General features: G+C 32.7%; 1 protein-coding gene across 1 annotated transcript in view; it reads left to right on the top strand.

The window, feature by feature from the left end:
- Pja2 (praja ring finger ubiquitin ligase 2) overlaps positions 1–21,126 on the top strand; it is a 70,803-nt gene that overhangs the window by 6,874 nt on the left and 42,803 nt on the right. The window contains exons 2-3 of the mRNA XM_005327221.3: positions 16,411–16,527; positions 18,061–18,261. Of these exons, the coding sequence (XP_005327278.2) occupies positions 16,497–16,527; positions 18,061–18,261 (232 nt within the window). The 5' untranslated portion in view covers positions 16,411–16,496. The remainder of the gene's footprint in view (positions 1–16,410; positions 16,528–18,060; positions 18,262–21,126) is intronic.

Here is a 21,126-nt window from a genome sequence, read left to right as displayed (position 1 = left end):
TGCCATAGTATCTTTCCAGTTTGTCCTCACTTTCTTTTGTGCCACTTTGTTTAATTTTTGACTTTTACATGTACTATATACCCATAATATCTTTATATAGTTGTCATCCTTCAGGATGAGTTCTAGGACTTCCTCTTGGATACCAGTATTCATGGATGTTCAAGTTCCTCACGTTACATAAAATGGCATAGCATTTATATATAACCTATGAGCGTCCTCTTGTGTATTTTAATCATCTTTAAACTGTATTCATGCTATGTAAATATTTGCACTGTATTTAGGAAATAATGACAAGGAAAAGTCTGCTCATGTCAAGTACAGATGCAAGGGTTTTTGTTTGTTTCCTCCAAATATTTTTGATCTGAGGTTGGTTGAATCCATGGATGTGGAACCCATGGCAATAGGACAGCTGTATGGTAGTTTTTTAGATGTGCACCATCCAAGGATGGTAGTCACCAGCCAGTGTAGCTACTTAAATTTGAATTTAAAGTTGGTAATATAAATTTAATTTAAATTCATTCCTTCTGTTTTACTAGCCAGTTTTCTTTTTTATTGATTTTTTAAAAAATAAATGATAGCGGAATGCATTACAATTCTTATTACACATATACAGCACAACTTTTCATATCTCTGGTTGTATGTAAAGTTTGTTGACATCAATTTCTGTCTTCATAACATGTACTTTGGATAATGATGTCCATCACATTCCGCCATCCTTGCTACTCCCCTGCCCTCTCCTTTTCCCTCCCACCCTTCCACCCCATCTAGAATTCATCTATTCCTCCCATGCTCCCCCTCCCTACCCCACTATGAGACTATCCAGTTTTCAAGTACATGTTGCTTCTACTTAAAGAACTTCCTCAAACCAGTTCTTGTTTCTTGCAGTTCAGATCTTTTGGTAACAAAGTGTCTCAGGTTGCTGCAGCAATATTTGTTTTACCTTTTGAAAGATGTTTTATTAGAAATAACATTTTTTAACTCTCAGAAATGTTTATTTCTTTATTTATATTTTATCTTTTATTGATTTTATTTTTTTAAAATACACAACAGCAGTGGAATGCATTACAATTCTTATTTATTTATTTATTTGTCTGTTTGTTTTTGCATTGCAATTCTTAATACACCTTAGAAATAACATTCTTTGTTCACAGTGTTTTTCTTATATCCAGAATGCCATTTTATGACTTTTAGCTTGCATAGTTTCTGACAAGAAGTCCCCTGTAATTCTTCTCTGTTACTTTTTTCCTGACCATTTATATCAAAGATGTTTTATCTTTGGGATTTTTATAGTTGGTTAACTGTGATGTTTCTTGTGTGTGTGTGATGTTTATCCTGTTTTAGGGAAAGGAGTTTCTTAGATTTATGATTTTTAAAATCATATATGGAAATTTCTGAGCACTGCCCCCCCCAACTTTCTTTATCCCAGGGCTTGAACCCAGGAGTACTGGACCTGCACAATTGAGCCAATCATCATGTTCTTTTTGTTCTTGTTTCCTTCTGTTTCAGGTTACTTGACAGTATTACTACCTCAAATCTATAATCATAATAAATATGATTTTGTTATTTATATAGCATTTTCTTATTGTTGGCTGGAGATAGCACTCTAGCTTTCTATATTCTAGTAAGATGTGGCAGCCCTACAAATGGTATATTTTGAATATATTTCTATAAATATTTATGATTATATTTAATAATGACTTTGTATCTTGATGTTATACTGGCTGTCTTCGTTTATTCCTGCAGCTATAACAAAATACCAGAGACTGGGTGATTAATAAAGAAAATCAATTTTATTCTTATCAAAGAAAATCAAATTTATTATGAATCCTAGAAACCCAAATCAAGGTGCTGGTAGATACAGTATCTAGTGAGAACTTTTATCTGCTTCTACGGTAGTACCTTTTGGGTTCATCCAGGGCAGAAAGTGGGAGAACAAAAGGGGTCTACCTGCTTCCCTTCAGCATGTTTCACCCACTAATGACTTCTCAGAAGACCTCACTTCACATCACTTCACATTAATTTTATTCATCAGTTTTGGAAGGGGGCCCTGGTATTCAAACCATAGCACTAGCTATATGCCAAGTTCTTTTGTGTGTTTCACATTTTCTATTTATGTTTCTTTTTGACTTTTTAAAATTGACGTTTTAGGGCTAGGGCTATAGCTCAGTGGTAGAGAGCTTGCCTAGCACGGGTAAGACCCTGGGTTTGATCCTCAGCACCACATAAAAAATAAATAAAGTTATAAAAAATATATGTTTAAAAATTGACTTTTTAAATATTCTCCCCTAATAATTTTTGTGTGTGCCCCTCCCTTTCCTTCTACTACTCCTCCAACCAGAACAGTGGATACTACTAAGTAGAAGTGATGATTGGGCATTTAGAAAATATAGAATAATATTTACATTTTACCATTTGATATAACTTTGTAGCTTTTTATAAAGATTTTTTTTAGTTGTAAATGTACACAATACCTTTGCTTTATTTTTACTTCTTTTTTTGTGGTGCCGAGGATTGAACCCAGTGTCTTACTCGTGCCAGGCAAGTGCACTACCACTGAGCTACAACTCCAGCCCCATAATTTTGTAGCTTTTTGATTGACATATTTTATAAGGCTTGAGACATTCTAATTTTTAGTTCTTCCTCTTCATTAAAGTTAAATTTTGTTGAATGCTTTTTCTATTTCTACAGAGATATGGCAGTGTAATTCTTTACATGTAATGAGTTCATTTTGAAGTAGACTCAATTTGTACCTTTTAAAAACATCACGATATTTGATTTGCAGGTATCTTGTTCATACTTTTTTGGATTTTTATTACTGGAGTCATCCTGTGGTTTTTCAATTTTATAATGTCATTTTACAAAGATTTTATTGTGCTCATAAAGTGAGTTATGTTAGTTACTGATATGAGTTTTTATATTCCCCAGGGTTTGTATAGCATTGGGCTTACTTCTTCCTTAACTGGTTTATAGAAATTTCTAGTAAGACCTGGGCCTAGTTTTCAACTTTTAGAAGATTTTACCTTTTTTTATTTTTATTTTTATTTTGAGACAGGATCTGTCTTAATTTGCTGAATCTGGCCTCAAACTTTTGATCCACCTGCCCCAGTCTCCTAAGTCTCTAACATTACAGGTGTGTGCCACTATGCCTGGCTTCGAATTTCTTTCTTTCTTTTTTTTTTTTTTTTAAATATTTTTCCAGTTGCCAATGGGCCTTTATTTATTTATTTATTTATATGTGGTGCTGAGAATTGAACCCAGTTCCTCATGCATTCGAGGCAAGCACTCTACCACTGAACTACAACTCCAGCCCCATGTCTTTGAATTTCTTTAATGATGAAGGATCATAATTCGTTTATATTTATTTTTCAATCAACTTTGGCAATTTAGTTTTCTTGGACATTGTGCATTTCATTCAAATTTTCACATATTATTTATGTTTTTGTCTTTCAACTTCTTCCTCTGGAATTCTGTTCATATAATCATTCCTATATTAATTATTTGGACTTCCTCCTCATCTTCCTACCCACTCTAGAAAGCTTTGTCTTTTCCATAGCTTCTCTTAAGGTCTTCTTTGTTGGTGAATGCACTCTGTCTCCTGTGGTTTTCATTGCACATGACTAAAAGAATCTTTTGTTTATCTTCTTGAGATTCTTTGAGCTTTGTGAATCTAAGAATTCACTTTTATTGCTGACTATTGATATTCATCTTTCTTCTTTGACTATTAATCATTTGACTATTGATATTCATCTGTTCTCTCTTCTCTGTGTTGGAATGCTGCATAGAATTATTTTCCACATTTTTTATTTTATCCTCCATGGCTCTTTTATATTTCTATTTTATTCATTCTCTGTATTACATCCTTGGCATTTTCTTAATATCCCTCTTCTATTATGCTGATTATTTTTTCAGCTAGGTCTGATCTCTTCTTTTACTCATGTATTGTGTTTTAGTTTTAATGGCATATTTTATTGTTAGAAGTTCTAATGGTTCTGTTTCTAATTTTCCTAGTCATCTTTAAAAGTTTCTTTTTCTTTTCTTTCTTTCTTTCTTTTTTTGGTACTAGGAATTTCTCTTGGGGCCACTCAACCACTGAGCCACATCCCCAGCCCTATTGTGTATTTTATTTAGAGTTGGGTCTCACTGAGTTGCTTATTGCCTCACTAAGTTGCTGAGGCTGGATTTGAACTCAACAATCCTCATGTCTCAGCCTCTCAAGCTGCTGGTATTACAGGTGTGCACCACCCTGCCCAGCTAATAGTTTCTTCTTTTTTTTTAGTCATCCTTTTAATGTCTTTTTTGTTTTTTACATATTAAAGAAAAATTTTAATACCTGATAATCTTAGTATCTAAAGTTGTTGTAGACATTTTCCCGTTGTATCTTGTTTTGCCAACTCTTGCCAGCTTTAATTCTCATCTGTTTCACATACTTTTCATAATTCTCATATACTTTTAATTGTAAGCTCACATCCTTTAAATATTTATATAAAATTCACCCTGGGTTGAGACAGTGTACCCTGAGACTACAATATTCTTTGCTTGTGGTTTATAAGCAACTTATGCAGGTAGTATGGTTTGCAGCCACAGATCTAGGTGCGGTACAGTGTGTGGCTTTGAATTGTTAGGCAAGCAGTACTCTTCTTCCCTACCATCTGCCCCTAACCCAAAGCTAAGACATTTTCATGTGCTTTGATTTGGAAGGTATTTGTTGTTGTTTGCTTTGCTTTTGCTTTTGGCTACTATACTGTTGAAAATGGAAATTGAGAAATTGAAACCTCATGAGATGTTGTACTCTATTTATTAGGAGTATGACCAGATGTCCTGGTATGCTCAGGATAATTCTACTTTATGCCTTTGATTTTTGCATAATTATTAATTGCATCTCCCTGAACTCTTAAAACTTACTTTTGACAACCTAGCTTTAAAGTGGCTATAAAAGCTTGATACTAATAATGACATTATTGGTTCATTCATCAAGTGACATAATGATCCTTATTCTACCTTATTCTTTTTGAACGTGATCTTGGCTCTCATTTAACTTTTAGAATCATCTTGTCATTTTCTACCAAAAATAAATAAATAAATAAAAGCATGCTGGGATCTTATTAAAATTACATTAAACATGTTGATTACTTTGGGAGAATCGGCATTCATAAAATTGAGTTTTCAAGCCAATGAGCATCATATTTCTCTCCATTTAGTATGTCTTTTTAAACTTCTCTCAGTAGTTTTCTGCATCTTTTATTGGGTTTACTTGGGGATTTGATTTTTTAAATTACTATTGTAAAGTATATACTTTTAAAATGAAATTTGTAATAAATTTAGTTGTGTAGCTATGCGTTAGAATATGTTAATGCATTTTTATATTTGTATCTGTCAATCAGCTAAAACATTTATCATTGTGGAAGTTCATATGTAATCAGTCTCTTCCAATTTTATTGTATACAATTATTGTAATCTCTGAATTAGATTTCTTTTTTCCTTTCCAATCCTTAAAATTGTGTTCCTTTTTTCTTTTAATTTTATTGCACTGATAAGAAACCTCAACTATTAGATTTTTGAATGCATTAATTTAGCAGAGATGGCATAGATGTCTCAACTGAAATTATGCAAGCTAAAAGACAATGGAATTTTTTTTTAATTTCAGAATGAAAAAAGAAGAAAAGAAAATACAAATCTAGATTTCTATTCCTTTGGGAAATATCCTTTAAAACTAAAAGTAGTAGTTTTAGACAAACAGAAGCAGAGAGGGAAGTTGTAATCAGCAGACCTATAATATTTCAAATATTAAAGGATATTATTTGGGCTGAAGATACATTGGAAGGTCGAGACATGGAAATGGAACAAGGAGTGGATATCTTCAGGAAGGAATATTAAAAATTATTTGTGTTTGAAAAATACATGGTAATTTTTGGTGCTTATTCACATTGAACTACATAAAACTGACAACACAAGACATTGGGGAGTAAATGGAGTTCAACTGTTGTGAGGTTTAAGAAGTAGTTTGGAATAGACAGTAGGAAAATAGCTCATACTTTCATGTAAGAACAAGCAGAAATGGACTTGCTCTAATATAAACCAAAACTGAACTACTGTAATATTAAGGTGATTTGGTTGCAATATAATTGCCTGCCAAATGAAAAGGAAAATAAGTTATCCAGAACTTCCAGGAAATAGCACTCAGCATGTAGTAAGAATGCATTTTGTAATTTCTAGGGAAGATTTGATGAATACCAAAGAAGTTAATAAAGAAGGAATTAAAAGAGCAGATAAAATGAATGAGAATTAAAACAAAGTGGTACACATCGGTCAAACTACATTGTTAAGTATGTAAATGGATTAAACATTGTTATAAGCAATGGATTTTAAGTGTAAAGGCACTTAAAATCTATTACTTATAACATGGAAATAAAAAGATGAAATAAGTATTCTTGGCAAATACTAAAAGCTGATATGGATATAATAACATCAAAATAAGTTTGAGGAAAGAAATATTATGGTAGATTAGGAGGAAAATAATAATTTGTACATAATAAATGGGTACATTCATCAAGAGATGATGATCCTAAATGTGTGTTCACCTAATATCACAGCTTCCAAATATAAAAGGCAGAAGTTAATATAGCTTCAAGGAAGATAGCTTTATATTTATAGTGGAACATTTTAAGTATATACCTAAAGTAACTGAAAACATTTAGATAAAGATATTGGTAAGGGAATGAAAAAGTTGACAGAATTAATCAACTTGACCTTATTAACATTTATACAACATCATATCTAACAATTGAAGACTACATTATTTTTAAGTGCACATGGGATGTTTGCCAAAATATTCTGAGCAGTAAAGAACTCATTTTCAAAGGATTGAAATTATATAGTTCCTAGTTTACAATTCAGTAAAAAAATAACTAGAATGGTTCCAAGTATTTGTAAATTAAGACACTTCTCCAGTGGTCCATGAATTAATAAATCAGTTAGTATGGAAATTAGAAAACATTTTAACTTGATAATAAAAATATTACTTATCAAATTTTATGGAATATAGCTAAAGCAATACTTAGAGGTGAATTTACAACTCTTTGCATTAATTAACGAAGATGAAAGGTTGGAAGTGAATAGTCTAAGCCCTTAACTCTAAAGGGCAACAAATCAAACCCTATTAAAGTAGAGCCAGCATGGTGATGTACACCTGTAATCCCAGCAGCTCAGGAGGCTGAGTAAGGAGGATCGCAAGTTTAAAGCCAGCCTCAGCAAAAAGTGAGGTAGTAAGCAACTAGTGAGACCCTGTCTCTAAATAAAATACAAAATAGGTCCAGGGATGTGGCTAAGTAGTCCAGTGCCCTGAGTTCAATTCCCAGTTACCCTCCCCCCCCCAAAAAATAGAAATAAGTAGTATAAAAATAAAAATCAGTGAAGCAAAATTTTTAGTCTGTTGAGAAGATTTTTGTAAAATGAAAATGTGTAATGAACTGATTAAGAAAGAAAAAAGGGGGATAAAATATAAATTATCAAGACCAGTTATGAAAAAAATATTATTACAGATCCTGTTGATATTAAATTGTTAGTAAAACAAAAAATTATACAAACACTTTTTGACCACTTAAGGGTCGTCATTCCTAAAAAACATAATTTATCCAAAATGACATTTGAAACAATAGAAAATCTGAGTTATTAATGCTCCAGTTCTGAGCATTAAAGTCAGTAAACATTCTGTCAAAAACAAACAACAACTGGGGATGTAGCTCAGTTGGTAGAATACTTGCCTCCTATGCACAAAGGCTCTGGGTTTGATCCCCAGCACCACAAAACAAACAAACAAAAAAAATTGAACCCATGAAACCTTTTCCAAAAAGAAAACCCAGACCCAGATGCTTCACTGGCAAATTTTCTATTTATTTAAGTAAGATATATACCAGATTTACACAGACTCTTCCAGAGAATTAGAGGGAAAAAAAGAGGAAACATTTCTTGAATTTTTTTTTATAATTTTAACATAATCTTGGTACAAAATCTGACCTCTGCTTGATAAGAAGACAATTATAGGCCAGTATTTTCCAAGAAAATAATGTAGGTATACATAAAAAGGATAATATATTATGACCGACATGGATTTGTTGGTATAGATCCTGTCTATAAGGTAGACAGGAATACAAAATTGGTTTAAGATTTTTAAATCAAAGTAAACCATCACTTTAACAGAATAATGAAGGAAATCCATAGGGTCATCTCTATAAATGAAATCATTTGACAAAATTCAACATATGCTTGTTAAACACCATCTTTCAACTAGCAATAGAAGGAAACATCCTTGATTTGGTAAAGTGTATCAATAACAAAAAACTATAGTATCATGCTGAATGAGAAACTGTTGATACATACACAGTATCTCCTGTATTCAACATTGCATTGGAATTCTAACCAGTTTCCTTAGGCAAACAAAATAAATACAAAAACTAGAAAGGAAAAAGTAAAACCCAATGCATTTTCCAGCAAACAACAAAGTGATTTTAGCAGGGCTATTAGATTGGAATTTGTGTACTAGTAATCAAAGAGTGTGAAGTAAACATTTTAAAGTACCTGTATAATAGCATCAAAATATATAGGAAAACTAAGACTTTATCTAATAAAACTTGATGAGACTTATGTACTAAAAAATATAAAAACATGATATTTTAAAATGCTTGAAAAAATATTCCATTTCTTTATAATCAGAGACTTAGTATTGTTACAAATGTCAAACCCCCACTTGATCTATAGATACAATGCATTCAGCAATTAAAATTCTATAATTTGGCCAAGTGAATTTTGAAATTTATGTGAAAAGCTACTATCTTAGGTATCAAGAATTGCTATGAAGTTATAGTAGGACAGTTTTGTATTAGAATAAACAGTCAAAAGATCCGTGGAAGAAAATGAGCATCTAGAAATAGAACTTCACATGTAATTTCTATCTTTATAACAAAAGCTCTACTGAGGTTAATAGAGAAAGCAATTATTTTTAATAAGTTGTGACTAGGTCAACTCAATACCCATGGGGTCAGGGGAACCTTGACCATTGCCAAATCTATGTTCAAAGGTTAATTTGAGTTGGATCACAGATCTAAATTTAAAAGGTGAAAATATTAGGCATCTAGAGGAAAACCTAGGAGAAAATCTTCACAACCTTGGTATGAGCAAATAAAATATATAAGGTAGACAAGATAAAGTTAGGAATTTCTATTCTTCAATATATCATTACGAAGGGAGAAAGGCAAGCCACAGACTCCAAGAATGTATTCACAACAAATAAAACTGGTCTAGGACTTGGACTAAAAAAGGATAAATAACAAAGAAATCTAAAAGAAAAAGGTGGACAACCCAATATTTTAAAATATGCAACAAGATGAGCAGGAGACATCCAAAGGGAAATTTCAATTTGGGGCAATACTGCAAAATAAATACAAAATAAAGTACAAAAATAAAAACAAAATTTAAATTCTCAGTTTACAGAGTACCAATATCAAATTTACCTAGCTATGAAAAAATTGATCCTTGGATATTGATGGTGGGAATATAAATTGCTTTAGCCACTTTAGAAAACTGGCAGTATCTGTTAAAGCAAAACATTATTTCTACACTGTCTAATTCCAGGTCATATGTGCCTTAAAACAATGAAACACATGTTCAAGGGTGTTTGTAACAACCTGAATGAATCCCCAAAATGTATTGAGTGAAAGTAGATAGGCACAAAAGAGTTCATACAATATTATTCCACTCATGAAATTTAAGACAAGAGAAACTAATCTGGGCTATTGGAACTCAGGAAATTGGTTTTCTCTTAGTTGGGGAAAAAGTAAGGACTGGGAAGGGGTAAAAGAGAAACTTCCAAACTAATGGTAATGCTCTACATCTTGATCTAGTTGGTAATTGTTCATATTTATATACCTATAAGGAAGTTTGTTAGGCTGTGCATTTAAGTTTTGTTCTTTTTAGACATAGATAATTCTTCAGATTACTGCAGAGAAAAGGAAAATACAAGTTATTATTATAAAAATTTCCAAATTTGTCATAAAGTGAAATTTATTACACTTTGGTATGCACAATAATGTTGAGTTTCTTATTTTCCTATATATTCCCTTATTTCTGTTCTTTTCCTGTACCATTAACATAGAAATTAGTCTCTGCTGCTGCTTTATTCTGATGTGCTTTCTGACTTGTGCATTTGAAAGGAGGGTAGAATGAGTTTTTGCCTGGCATGTTGGACACTGGATTTGATCTCTAGCACCACAAAAACAAAACAAAACTTATGTACCACATTTTAATGAGCAATCTTCCTAACTAAATGACAGGTGAAGTTGAGGAGAATTTTATTTTATTTCATTTTTTTCCGTAGTACTGGAGATTTAATCACTAAGCTATATTTCTAGCCATTTTTATTTTGAGACAGGATTCTGCTAAGTTGCCTATCTGGCATTGAACTTGTGATCCTACTACCTCAGCCTCCCAAATCACTGGGATTACAGGAGTATGCCACCGTGCCCAGTTCATTTTGATTTTTAATAGGTTGATTTTATTCTTTCATGGCAATTTGTCATGGCAGTCACCCTTTATCTCCGCTCCCTTAACCAGTTATAGTCCTAGGATCAGCTGAACAATTTTTCATTTGTGTATGTGTATCAGTAATCATATGTGCTTGTGAGTAGAAGATGTGAAAACTCTATAGATAGGTTGAAAAGAGTATGCAAGTGTAAAAAGCTTTGTTATTCAAAATACATATCTACTAATTTCTTGAAATATTTGTCTTAGCAGCTAAAAATAAAGATGAACTAATGTTAGTAAACTACATGGTAGTTAATTCCAGCATGTACAAAACAGCTTCCTAACAATATTTGTCATCATTTGTCATCAACTCATTTTGTCATAAAGTTCATATTTCTGAATTTTTACCTCTGGTGTGTTAAAAAGTGTAAATTATCAAAATTTTGTGTGTCTAAGGAATTACTTTACTAAAAGGAACTGCAGGCTAAATAAATTATAGAAGTTTATTTTAGGAAAAACTTTAAGAACATTTTAGAGGTGTATGTATAAAGTTAAATACAGGAATATGTAAAATAAATATTCTAATGGGATTCAAAAGAGTAGTCAGGACTTTCCCTTTAAGTAAGAGTCATATTTCTCAAATACCCTTTCTTTTTCTAGAAAAGACACTTTAAAAGTGACTTATTTCTCTGGGCACCATTGCGCACTCCTGTAATCCCAGCAATTTGGGAGGCTGAGGCAGGAGGAGTTTAAAGCCAGTCTCAGCAGATTAGCGAGGAATTTAGCAACTCAGTGAGATATCCTGTCTCTAAATAAAATATAAAAAGGGGCTGGGGATGTGGCTCAGTGGTTAAGCACTCTGGGTTCAATCCCTGGTACCAAAATAAATAAATAAATTTTGAGTTATTTCTTAGCTCCCCATAGATGGCTCACAAGCTACCAGTTAAAACTTCTGGAAGTTCGACTGATTCTCATTTACTCCCCCAACTCCTCTCTTCTGCCTAAAACTTTATTTAGGTCAGTTGTTAAAGTAAGTGCTTCTGATTCAGTATGTATTTAATGAGTGCAGGTTCTTGAGCAGCAGTTCCAACATTGCCAACAGAAGACGAGTATAAATCATTTTGATATTGCCAACTTCAACACTTCACTTTTCATGTTGATAATAAGTAGATCTTCTAAAGTAAGAAAATACACTCTCATGAGATGAGTTAGCAAACTTTTTTCTAGTAATAGATGGAAAAGTTGGGCTGGGAAAGTAAGAAAATCCAGGGGGCTAGAGCTATGGCTCAGGGGTGGAGCGCTTGCCCAGTATTTGGGAGGCACTGGGTTCGATTCTCAGCACGACATATAAATAAAATAAAGGTCCACTGACAACTAAACAATATTAAAAAAAAAAAAAGAAAGTAAGAAAATCCAATATTTAAGCACATGTTTTTATGTTATATGTGTTTGTTATCTATTGTTAGGATAACAATATCCTTCAGTAAACATAGTAGCTCAGAAGTTTATCACACAGTTTCTATGGGGCAGAAAATCAGGAGCAGCCTTGCTGGGTGGTTTTGGCACAAGGTGTCATGAAGATGTACTCAAAATGTAAACTGAAACTGCAAGTATCTGAAGGCTTGACTGAAACTAAAGGATCTGCTTTCAAGCTGGCAGAAGACCACAGTGCTTTGTGGCTATTGGCAAAACTCTTGATATTTCAACATGTGGATCTTTGCATGAGACTATTTGAGTGTTCTCATGATACGGCCCCTGGCTTCTCCCAGAGATTAAGCTGAGAGACAGCAAGGAGGAAGCTATAATGCCCTTTATGCCTAATCCTGTATATCACAGTCTTATTTACCAGATTATCACCGAAAGAAAGAAATCATAAGAGAAGCCCCTAATACTAAGAGCAGCTATGAACTTACTCAGGTATCATTGTTGGAGTTTGAATCCAGTATGCCCAAACACATATCATACTTCATTATATTATCACATTTCCATCAGAGAAAAGAACACAAAATTGTCTGGTTTATTCATTCAGCTACTGTTTTAATGTATACTACATTAGACAATGTAATAGACTAGTACATTCAAATAAAACAAGGCCCTTTTCTGAAAGTTCACTGGTTTATTGTATGGAGTTAAGAATGGGGAGTATTCTATTCCTGTACTTCTCTTTATGTTCCTTCAAATGTTGTCTATATGGCCTGTCTATGGAGCTGTTGGCATAACGTATCCTAATTAAAATGCTAAAAATTATGACTTCTAGGTTAGTAACTGGAAGACCTAGAATTGTTTCCTTAATTCACTCCTTTAATTCTTAGCAACACATTTATATTTTTTTTAAAAAGTAAGAAGTATATTAAAAACCCAAAGCATTTGAAATGAATAAGTGTCATATATAGAGAAGAGTCATATGTTATTTATTAGGTGAATAATACCTAGAACAAGAGACTAATTCAGTAGAGACTAATTCTGTAGAAATATCTACAGAAAACTAAGAGTAAATGTTCCTATTTTACTTTATATACAGACTTGGAAAAGATAAACTAATCATTTTAATCCTGATCCATAACTATGATCTTTATTTTGTTCATTCCCCTTTTCTCCCTTTTCTGTTTTTCTTTAATACTTCAGAGATAGAAGCTAGAACACTATTATAACACATGATTATAGTGGCCTCAGATAAAATAGAGATAACTGATATCTATATAGTCTGGTCTATGTATTATTCATGAAACAAGAACCATTATTGAAAATAATCAAGAAGAAGAACATTAAAAGAAACAAAAAATATCACTATTACTAATGGAAGACTAGAAAAGTGTATGAAATCTCCCAGTCCAAAGAGTAAAATTATGAAAATTTTAGAGACAAAGAATTAATCCATGTGGGCCAAATACAGAGATAATAGGAAGAAAGAAAGGCAAAACCTTGTCTATGTGACACGGATAAGACGTGTTGAAATTGAAAACGCGCAGCCTTTACTATATAGGAGAAATTTTTAAATGGCCTGCTCCTAAATAAATCCTTATGAAATTGCAGATACTAATTATTAAAACAAGATTTTAAATATTCCACAGAGAAAAATTTAGTTTACTTCTAGAAAAAGAAGAAATAAATTTTCCAAAGACTTTCTTAATAGTAACAAGGAATACTAGAAAACAGTGTATTTCATAGTCTAGAAAAAATGATTTGATCTTGAACTACACTTAATTATGAGAGAAAGAGAAAAAATATTTTCAGACATGTAAGGACTCAAGAGTTTAGCTCCTCCCTATACCTCCCCCCAAAATTTTTAGATGATTTTCTAGGAAAGAAAATAAAAGGAAAATATGGAAATCAAAGCAGGAGACTAAACTCAGTAGTGCAATCAAAATTACCACAAAAGTAGTTGGTAATAGGCCTTGATAACAAATAGATCAGGATGTTGGAGGGTTAAGAAACAGTATTTTTCATGATTCCTATACTCTTTCCAATTCCTTCCTCTTATTCTCTCTTAACAGCTTTCCATTCAGGCTTTTGAACACAATATTCTATCAAAGGTGCCCTTAGCAAGATCTGTGGTATCTTCTGTGCTGATGGTCAAGTATAGGTACTCACTGTACTTTACCTTTTGGCCCAGTGGATTGGTTATTCTTCCTGAAACACTTTCTTCTCTTGACATACACTCCTGATTTTTTCTTTGTTCTTGCTGGCCTCTCTGTTGTTTTTTCTGGTACTTTTCCCCCTGACTTCTTAAAGTTGGATTGTTGCAAGACTCAGTCCTTACACTTCTTTATTTCTCTATGTATGCTTAATTACCTCGTCTGAGTTCATGCCTTTTAAAGTATTATCTATGCACTAACAACTTCCAGATTATACTAACAGCTCAGATTTCTTTAGTCAACTCCGGACTCCTGTTTAATGTTTCCACTTGAATATCTAATAGCTAAAACTTAACACCCAAAATTAAAGGCAAGATATTTTCTCCAAACCTACTGCTTTAGCAATTTTCCCCTCTCTTTTTTCCAGTTGCTCAGATGGTAAATCTAATAGTCATCTTTGACTCCTATCCTTCGTTCGTATCCTTTTTGAGTAAATATCGTTAGCTCTGTTTATATAAAATATCCAAAACCTATTTCTCACCACCTCTGTTTTTTACTCTGATCTGAACCACTATGATCTCTTGCCAGTATTATGTTGTGAGCTTTGTAGTCAGGCTCCCTGCATTTGGCCTTGTTCTTCTTTAGGCTGTTAAACATATTCAACAAAGTAGGTGGAGGGGTCCTACTAAGCCAAAAGTCAGATAATGTCTCTTCTCTGCTCAGAGTTGTCAGTGGTTTTCCATCTTGAAATAAAATCTGCATTTCTTGTATTAGCCTATAAAAGCCTGTGTAATATGTTCTGTTTCACTCCCCTCTCCTTGTCTCCATTATTTTCTAACTTTATTACTTTCTTGTTTATTCTCTCTGATACTGATTATTACTTGATTATTTCTGGAAGCTTTCACTTCACAACTTTTCTGTATTAAGCCTAGAATCCTCTTTCCCTCGATTTACACATTTCCCTTCTTTACTCCAGATGTTTGTATCAGGGATCCCTTTTCAATGAAGTTGTTCACCCTCAACAACTGGTTATTCTCTGCTTTTTTTTTTTTTTTTTTGCTCATAATATGTATTATTTAATTATTTTGTTTAGTGTCCATGCCTCATATGGTAATTTTAGAAAAGAAGAACTATTAATCCAATATGTAGTCCTTTTATCTGCAGCTCTGAAAATAGTGTTTGAAACATGGTAGAATAAGCCTTTATTCTAAGGAAAAGATTTTGGGTAAAATATTTGTCATATATACTGATATCCATAGTCAGTCTTTTAAGATTGCCATGTACTCCACTATGATCTGTGAATATTCAAGTTATTTAAGGATTCTTTTTCTTATTAAAACAGTGTTAATTAGCACCTAGTTTTTGTCAGTATGCTAAGATTGTTTTTTATTTAAGATTGTATTTTATTCTCTCTTTATCTATTGCTTATGATCTGACTTGATCCAGATACATTAGAGGATCACAGACTGTTGATGAACTTGTGATTCATATGAGTGAATGTGGGTGTGTACCTTATGTATGCTAATATGTAACTGTTAGTGGTCAGATAGATAACACACACAATTAAGCTCATTTGTTGAGCTGTCATCTTTTGGACTAATGGTAGGCAAATGCAGTGGCTCAAGTCTTTAAATAACTAAGGTTTCTTTAAATAAAAAAAATTGAGCCTTTATTAAGTTTAAAATAAAAGCCACAAGTTGCAACTTCTCAAGGAGTAAATAGATGGTTTCATTTCAAAACAGAAGAAAGTTTTTTTTGTGTGTTAAATGGTACATTGTAGTTTCTTGTGACTTAGACTATACTTTTTTGGGTTTATTTCATCAATTGAGTGTTGGGAAGAATAAATACATCATTATTTACACATATTATTATTAGCCATTACACATTTTAAAAATTGAGTTTGCATTCTTACATTTAAGAATTTTAACAATTTTAGGGGTAAAGGGAGAATAGTACTTGATGAAGAAACAGTGATAGCATTATAGTAGACTCACAAATAGTTTAACCAAACTAGTCATGTATCTCAGCCAGCATTTTTTCCAATGTATTTGTTTATACTTATAAGTTATATGTGTATTGTCAGTGGCAATAATAAGGATGATATATACCAAGGGCAAGATTTATCAAGAGCAGATATAAATCTAAATTTCATATAGCTTGTTTTGATAGTTTTGAGGGTGTTTGATTTGTCAGATCAGGTTATGTTTTTTCTAAATTATAAAGCTAACAGAAATTTAACTAGGAGGAGAAGTATCAATCTTCCCATTTTTATTTTGTGCTTTCATTACTAATATTTGTTCAATACATTGTTTCTTTGTAGGAATCTTTTGCAGCTTATCCATTGTGTGAGTAAAACTAAATCACATCCATAATTCTACTAAATTGGGCACACAGAAACTGCCATATATGTCACAGTACACTGAAAAGGAGCCATCAGGTAAGGAGGATGTAGTTCTTCTACATTAAAGACTTCTTGTTTTTCTCTTCTGTATACTTCTTTCTGTATACCTTTTGTGTAATATGTGACATGTCATCATCTGATATATGGTTTAAGGGCTAGTTTTAACTAAACTATAAAGGCTAGTTTTGATTCATGTATTGTATATTTGTAAAGCTTAATCTCTAACTTTTGATATAAAATAAGTGGAAATTCTGATATTCTTTTCCATACCCCTTGGCTTCTGTTGTGCCTTCCACTGTAGAAACTATTCGTTTGGTTGTTAATGATATTGGTTCTTAGACTTTTGGACAAATGGCCTAAACACTTTATTTTAACTTTAGTTTTTCTATTTTCAAAATAGAATACAGAATCCACCTAAAGGTTGTTTAAGGGATTAAATAAGATAGTGAAACATTTGATATTGTGTTATATACACACATGTTTTTCTTTGATGCTCAGAAGTTATTATTTTAATATAGGAAAACAAAAGTATGAAACTGTTCCATTTTTGACTATTCAGTACACATTCTGCTCCTGCCTACTATATGTATATTATATGATTGACTAAACAAACTTAGACTTTATATATATGTGTATAAATATAATATGCTATTTAGTAAAAGATGCTACTGTTTACTATTATGTATCATTCAGTCATCAAAAATTAACATCCACATTTAAATGTTGGTGGCTTTTTTTTTTTTACCATATTGTATCCCATTCACACGTAGATTTGATAGATAAGGTAGCATCTGTTTAACTTGGTCCGTGACTGTTTTCTTATGGAGAATTTTATTGACCCTAGGCTTTGGGACATATTTTATTGTGATCTGCATGGAACACATACCATTTTAAGAAGTTACCTGTCACCTTTGATAGGAATGTATTTATTCCTGAAAGGAATTGAAACCATCATATTGTGTTCTAGAAATTCATTATATTCATATTGAGCACTTATATGGAAGGTACTTTATTTAGGTTATTTGGAAGATCATTCTCCAATCCAGAGAGAGCTTTGGTGGTATAATAATTTGGTATATAAAAAAATATTTTCTGGTGGATTTCATTATAAAAATATAAAATACCAGCCAGGCATGGTGACACATGCCTGTAATCCCAGCAACTAGAGAGGCTAAGGCAGAAGAATCACAAGTTCAAGGCCAGCTGCAGCAAATGATTGAAGCCCTAAGCAACTTAGCAAGACCATGTCTCAAAGTAAAAACTAAAAAGGGCTGGGGTAGTTCAGTGCTTAAAGCGTCCCTGAATTCAATCCTCAGTACTGGGGAAAAATCCAAAATACCTTTGATACCTTAGAAGAACTAAATTTTGAAAGGAAGAGGCAACTAAGTTGCGTTATGAAGTATTTCATGTTGTCTTATTTAGTGTGTGAAAAAGAGGTTTTAAGATACTAATAAGGTGCTGCACTTGATATTCAGTAGCATATGATTTAGTAAATGATAATATAAATGTTAGTTCCTCTCTAACTAGTTATCATTGATGTCCTTCTTTTGTTGTTGATGTTTTCTTCAGCAATGGATCAAGACTCCAACAAGGCTGGTTGGCCCAAACCAGCAGGAGGCTATCAGACAATTACAGGCAGGAGATATGGAAGAAGACATGCCTATGTCAGTTTTAAACCATGTATGACCAGACATGAAAGAAGCTTAGGTCGGGCTGGTGATGACTATGAAGTGTTGGAACTAGATGATGTTCCAAAGGAAAATTCCTCAGGTATGTAACATGTTGTTATAGGGTTATTAATAGATACATAGGAATTGGTCTTATAATATTTCAGATTTTGAGTGGGTTTTATTTATGTGTATGAATGTAAATATAGTACAGTTTCCCATCAAGAAATTTTATATTGAAATTTTTATTAAATTTACTATTTGGGGTAGCGGGAGGGTACTGAGGATTGAGCTCAGGGGCACTTGAACACTGAGCCACATCCCCAGCCCTATTTTATATTTTATTTAGAGCCAGGGTCTCACTGAGGTGCTTAGCACCTCGCCATTGCTGAGACTACTTTAAACTTGTGATCCGCCTGTCTCAGCCTCCCTAGCTGCTGGGATTACAGGCATGCACCACTCTGCCCAGCTAAATTTAATAGTATATACATTTAAACACAGAAGGAAATAGAATATGAAGAAACATTAAAATAGAACTATATTGTTATGGAAGTGATTACATTATTACATCCTTTTTGCCAAAAACTATTCTTTTCAGCAACAACAATAAAACTCTTTTTCATGTAAACTGAGTATATTTTTCCCTGCATACTGCATTTAAATACCTCTTCTTTTAGATTTTATCCTCTAAATAATTTAGCTCAGCTAGTTTATTTTTTAATCACTTTATAAAATACAAAAGTCAAGTAATGCTTAGTTATTCTAATAAAATTTCTTAATTACACAGGGATTTGAAATGTATTTTTCAGATATTGATGTATTGTACCTATACATTTTTTTCCTGTCAAGAAACTTTTGTTTTTTAGTACCAGGGATCGAACTCAGGGGCACTCAATCACTGAACCACATACTCAGCCCTTTTTTGTGTTTTATTTAGAGACAGGGTCTCACTGAGTTGCTTAGTGTCTTGCTAAGTTGCTAAGGCTGGCTTTGAACTCATGGTCTTTGTGCTTCAGCTTCCCTAGCTGCTGGGATACAGGCGTGCACCACCGTGCCCAGCTCCTGTTAAAAAACTTTTAATCAAACAAAAATCTCATAAGAAAATACATGAGTATAATGAGAAAGTGTAAATATTAAGAAAGAAACACAGCAATATATAAGAGGCATACCTAACACTGGTTTTTGAGAGGTGAAAAAAAAGATCAGGGGTAGAGGGGAGGCTAGGTAGAAATACTAACACAAACATTTTGAAGTGAATTTTGGAACCATGTACCCTGCTAATAGGAATGCAAAATGGAAAATAGTATGGAGATTTATTAAAAATAGGCTGAGTGTGGTGGTAGATGCCTATAATCCCAGTGACTTTGGAGGCTGGGCAGGATCCTAAATTTGAGGCCAGCCTCAGCAACTTAGTGAGATTCTATCTCAAAATGAAAAGAGAAAGGGCTGGGAATGTAGCCCAGTAGTAGAGTGCCCTGGGGTTCAATTCCTAGCATGTGCACACAGACACCCACACCACCCCCCCCACACACACACACACACTTTGTGTGATTTAATGAGTTCCATTTCTAAGGATATACCGAAAAGAACTGACAGTAGGGTCTCAAAGTGTAATTTTGTACAGCCATTCTCTTAGCATTATTATTTACAACAGCCAAGTGTTCATCAACAGATAAATGGATAAATAAAATATGCCTCATACATACAATAGAACATTATTCAGCCTTAAAAAGGAAGAAAATTCTGACATATGGTACAATATGGATGAACCTTGATGACACTGTGCTAAATTAAATAAGCCAGACACAAAAAGACAAATACTACATGATTCCACTTATGTGAGGTACCTAAAGTGGTCAGAAAGTAGAATGCTGATTGCTGGGTCGAAAGGGAAATAACTGTTTAACAGATAAGAGTATTGGTTTGGAAAGTTGAAGAAAGTTCTAGAAATGGATGATATTGGCAGCTATACAACAACATGAATGTACTTTATATCAGTGAACTTAAAAATGGTTGAGGTGATAAATTTTATGTTACGTATATTTATCATAATAAAACAAAACCAAAAATCATCTTGGTCCTTAAGGAAGATAAAATCTAATAGGCAAAACAGACAAATAATCATTAAGCAAAAATAAAGGTAAAATACCTGACCCACTTAGTGAGGGTAATTAAACATTTTTAACTGAATTCACCATCCTCATTTTATCTCAAGCAGTAATTCTAGAATATTTTTACTGTCATTTATATCTAAGAATTTGGATTAGTAGTTAAGGTCATTCTAATAAAGAAGCTTGTGATAAGATTAAACTTCATTTATTTTATAATTTATAAATTTTTGTTCCAACAAATATCTGTCTTTATTATTAAATTAATGATGAAAGATAGTCATGCTTAGAATAGTTTATGGTATAGATTTTATTTGATCCATGTTTTAGACTTTTGACAATCTATGGCAAAGAGAGTCAACATACTGAATTTTTTGTTGTTTTTTTTCAGTCATAGCTATAATACATCTAAAATGAACTAATTATAAATATCTTACAACAATTCATTTTGGAGATAGAAATCATGTGTCTAGAAACAGACGCAGTCTTTTGAATTAACATCAAAACACAATGGTGTCTCACTTCTCTTAGATTCTATTGCTTGTTGATGTCTTTCATAAGTACTTAAGAAATTTTTTCTTTTTTCTTTTTTTCCACCTGTATGTAATAAAAGTAGGTAAATTTGAGATTACAGCAAGGGCACATTAATTACTCCATTACTCCACTTATACTTCCCATTGTTTATTCTCTCATAAGCTTCTCCTTTATGTGGCTTGCAGAAGGTTTTAGGTATTACTTAGACAAAAAACCATCTGCAAAAGAAATATGAGGGAGAATATATTGAGAATCTACACAGGGCATAAATGAACTCTTATGGTAACCATTCTGCCTTGCCAATTAAGTTAGGAAGCAATAAAATC

This window comes from Ictidomys tridecemlineatus, chromosome 1 (assembly GCF_052094955.1).
Source record: "Ictidomys tridecemlineatus isolate mIctTri1 chromosome 1, mIctTri1.hap1, whole genome shotgun sequence".
NCBI lineage: Eukaryota > Metazoa > Chordata > Mammalia > Rodentia > Sciuridae > Ictidomys > Ictidomys tridecemlineatus.
The sequence above is the reverse complement of the archived record's forward strand: the minus strand, read 5'-3'. Positions and strand labels throughout refer to the sequence as shown.